The 4,336-nt window shown below is 38.5% G+C and overlaps 1 protein-coding gene across 1 annotated transcript; it reads left to right on the plus strand.

The window, feature by feature from the left end:
• The first annotated feature begins 1,203 nt into the window (after positions 1-1,203).
• Positions 1,204-2,145, plus strand: LOC120225260 (olfactory receptor 8K3-like). The gene has a single exon (XM_039223512.1). The coding sequence runs from the start codon at positions 1,204-1,206 to the stop codon at positions 2,143-2,145; it is 942 nt and encodes a 313-aa protein (XP_039079443.1).
• Positions 2,146-4,336: the final 2,191 nt, after the last annotated feature.

The raw sequence follows: 4,336 nt of genomic DNA on the forward strand, positions 1-4,336 counted from the left end.
GGCATGGAGGAGGGCACTTTGGGGATGAGCACTGAGTGTTATGTGGAAAATAATTTGACAATAAACTATTTGTAAAAAAAAAAAAAAAAAAAAAGAACAAAGAATGTTAGATAACGTGTTTTTTGCCCAAATCAATCTTTGGATATACTCTAAATTGAGATACAAATAAAACTATATCTCCATACATATATCTCCCATATGTTTCACCATATGAAAAAAACTAATTCTCACTGTGATATGTTATAGTTTTCTTATACATACACCTGTGAAATATCTGTCCAGTATGCTAACTTTCCAGTCAGTTTAATCTATAGCACGATATCTTTCATAGGACCATGTTTTGAGTAGTGGATTTTCTGCATTTGGGGAATTTGTGGTTTAACATTTTTATTATGCACACACCTGGGTTCTTCAGTTATTAAGTGTCCAACTCCTGATTCGTACTCAGGACATGATCTCATGGTTTGTGGAATTGAGCCCTGCGTCAGGCTGCACACTGACAGGATTGAGGCTGCATGACATTCTCTTTCTCCCTCTCCTCTCTCTCTCTGTCTCTGTCTCTGTCTGTCAGTCTGTCTCTCTCTCAAACATCATAAATAAGCACTGAAAAAATTAATATATAGTAGACATATGTATAAGGTCATACTATTGATATATTTTATATCATTTTTATTGAATCATATATGGTAGAAAAATACCTTAAAGAATAGTAAAATAATGACCCACTATCTAATTCCTAATGTTTTGAATTTTTTGTTTTTCTTTCCTAGCGAGATCTACTTACCATTTTTTTATCTAACAATAAATAAATCTGTCTAATATCTATCTAATTGTATCTAAAGTGTTTCTTAACATCTTCCTCTTGTCATGAGGACAAGACAGCTTAACAGGTGTCTAACAATTAGAAAGCAGTAGCACCCCAACTCTTGGATATAACAATCAAAATGTCACCAGACATGGAAAATATTCTTGGTGGAGTAAAATGACTCCAGTTGAAAATACTGACCTATTTCCATTTATCTATGTATATATAGTAGTTCTATGTGGGAGATGGGTTTGTTTTCAAATATCCTAAATGGAACAGTTTGGATGTATCTTATTTATACTAGTTTGGCATGCCAAAACCTCTCTCAGGAGAGAGTACATGATCTCTATTGATTGTGATGATATCTCTATCCAGAACAGATTCTCTAGGAAACCTTGATGGAAGAACACAACCTGACAGTGCTGAATGAATTCATTCTCGTGGGAATCACACAACGTTCTGAGCTGCAGGCTCCATTGTTTGGACTCTTTCTCATCATCTACATAGTCTCAGTGGTGGGTAACTTGGGCATGATCATCCTCACCAAGGTGGACTCCAGACTGCAAACGCCCATGTACTTCTTCCTCAAACACCTGGCTCTCATTGATCTGGGTTATTCAACAACTGTAGGGCCAAAAATGTTAGTAAGTTTTGTTGTAGAAGAGAACACAATTTCCTATGATTTGTGTGCCACACAGGAAGCATTCTACATTATGTTCATCGTTAGCGAAATTTTCATTCTGTCGGCTATGTCCTATGACCGCTACGTGGCCATCTGTAATCCTCTGCTCTATTCAGTCATCATGTCACAGAGGGTGTGTCAGGTGCTGGTGGCAGTCCCTTATCTCTACAGCATATTTGTGTCTCTGGTAGTCACCATAAAGATTTTTACTTCCTCCTTCTGTGGCTACAATATTGTCAATCATTTCTACTGTGACCATCTTCCCTTGTTATCCTTGCTGTGCTCAAATAAGCATGAAATTGAATTGATAATTTTGATTTTCTCAGTTTTTAAAATGATGTCATCCCTTCAGATAATTATTGTGTCTTACCTGCTGATCCTGGCAGCCATCGTCAAGATAAACTCAGCTGAGGGTCGGCACAAGGCCTTTTCTACTTGCGGGTCCCACTTGACAGTAGTCACAGTGTTCTATGGGACTATGATATTTATGTATGTGCAACCTGAGTCCAGTCATTCCTTTGACACTGATAAAATGGTGTCCATATTTTACACCCTGGTGATCCCCATGTTGAATCCATTGATCTATAGACTGAGGAACAAAGAAGTAAAATATGCTTTCCATAGGCTATGGAAAAAGTTAATCAGAACATTTTCTTAAGTTTATTGTATAGTTTATTATATACTATGTAGTTCTATGAATTAGATTATCAACAATAAACATTTCTATTCATTCTTTCAGAAGGAAAATCAAGGATAAATGAATTCAAGCTATGTATCTAGAGAATGACTTCTATGTACAGTCATACTTTGAACTGTTCTTAATAAACTGTGAATAAATAACACATATATGTCCCATTCTTGAGGAGAAGACAAGAGTTACAAGCATCATAATTAGGCAATGTGTTAGTTCAATAGAATGGGTCAGCGGTCTAGAACTGTAACACCAAGCAAAGAGTGTGGGAATGCTGTGTGGGAGTGAAGAAGAATACTTGGTACAGAAAGAGTTAAAATGACACCTGTGTTATTCTCAACTATCACGATAAACTTTCCAGTGTCCATGCATCGTGTGTATGCAGGTGAGTTTTTCTGTGAGTACTTTTTTTCTATTGAGCCTAAACAGGCTTCTATGGGTTGATTGTAGTGTTAAGCAGGTTCAGTGGTTTGCACTAACCTGAAGTCATCAGTCATCTGAATTTTCTCAATGTTTCCATTCCATGAGCCGTCTTTGTGTCTGATCTTTCCTCATGAGCACCTTTACTTTCATTACTATCACTCCTGAAGCTACAGAGAGTCTATACACTACACACAGGTGCCATTTCTACAGTCCAGAAGATCACCACAGCATCTCATTTTGTCTAAATGTCCCCATTTGTCTATAATAGTGGGTTTAGCAATTGAATTAATTTTCATGGGGTCTGCCATATCAATTTTGGATTTTTTAATTTCTCTTACCAGCTTGGTCTTGATTCTTTTTTTTACAACCTTTTAAGTTTATTTCTTTATATTTAGAGAAAGAGAGCGTGGGGGAGGGGCAAAGAGATAGTGTTGGGAGCCATTCTGAGCCCACTAGTCAAGAAAACTCCTCGTGAGGTTAAAGCAAGTTTGCACAGTCTCTTGCCAGTCAAATTACAACTGATATCCACCCCCACTCAATTATTTCTGCTTGAGCACCGACCCCCGAAGGTACCTTGTTGACCAATATCGGGAGTGACTTGTCCCCTTATTCTGGCCCTGGTATGATGATTGCACCTTGTGAAGGAACTTATTGTGGAAACTTCTTCTTTTGATTATGGGAACAGACATCGTGTCTCCAGCAGGTCCTGTTTCCCTCCATACTTTCCCTTGAGCTATGAACAGGCTAATGGCCCTTACTCATAAAAGATTGACCTTTACATGTACAATTCCGTTTCTATGGTTCCGTTAGCCCAAGATGTTATTACAGCTCAACATTAAATCAACTAACCAAAAATGTCTCTCATGCCCTAGCTATTCTAGAAATCATAAAACTAGACACAAAGGTAAATGCACTTGAAGAGGCTATTCTATGTATTGGAAATGAGCTAAAGTCTTTAAAGGTATGGTTGGCTCTCCGGTGCCATAAAGAATATAACTGGAAAATCAAGTCTTGCCTGGAGACAAAGGAGCATAACTTAGAGAGAAGGAACAGATAAGAGCAGAACATAAGTTACTACATATCCCTTTGCTGACTGGTGATGTATAGCAGCCCCTTCCTTAAGGCCTAAATTCCACAAACACCTTCCCTTACCCTGGCAAATGTGATGAGAATGGATAAGAGTATCTACAAACCTGTAACTTAATGTTATTAAAATGTGAACACCCTGTAATTTTCTTAGTTACTCAACCTCACTATAATTGGGGCAGTTCAGTAAAAATACTTCTGTAAAACCTGTTTCTGTACATTCCAAAAACATCTTATCACAGAGAACTATCCGCTGGAAAAATTCCATTTCCTGATGCCATGTTAACATTTGACCTATAAATAAAGACACCAAAACCAACAGGACAGAGATGCCCGCGTGGTGACCAGAAAGAATCTCGGGGCCCTCTCACTCCTTCTCTCGCCGACACCGTCCACCCTTCAGGGACCCCTGGACCTGCTGGAGCCAGCCTCAGGCAAGAGAGAGAGAGAGAGAGAGAGAGAGAGAGAATCCCAAGTAGGCTCCATACTGACAGCACATAGCCCAGTGCGGGACTTGATCCCAGGACCTCTGAGATCTGAAATCAAGAGTTGAGCACTTAACCCACTGAGCCAACCATGTGTCCTGATCTTGAATCTTAAATGCTTATTTTTGTCTAATAAAGTTACACTTTATTTCTCTGAAGAACAA

This window comes from Hyaena hyaena, unplaced genomic scaffold, assembly GCF_003009895.1.
Source record: "Hyaena hyaena isolate Hyena2069 unplaced genomic scaffold, ASM300989v1 scaffold_1365, whole genome shotgun sequence".
Taxonomy (NCBI): Eukaryota; Metazoa; Chordata; class Mammalia; order Carnivora; family Hyaenidae; genus Hyaena; species Hyaena hyaena.

Coding starts and splice junctions, on each gene's coding strand:
- LOC120225260 (XM_039223512.1), top strand. CDS start 1,204: ATGGAAGAACACAACCTGACAGTGCTGAATGAATTCATTCTCGTGGGA.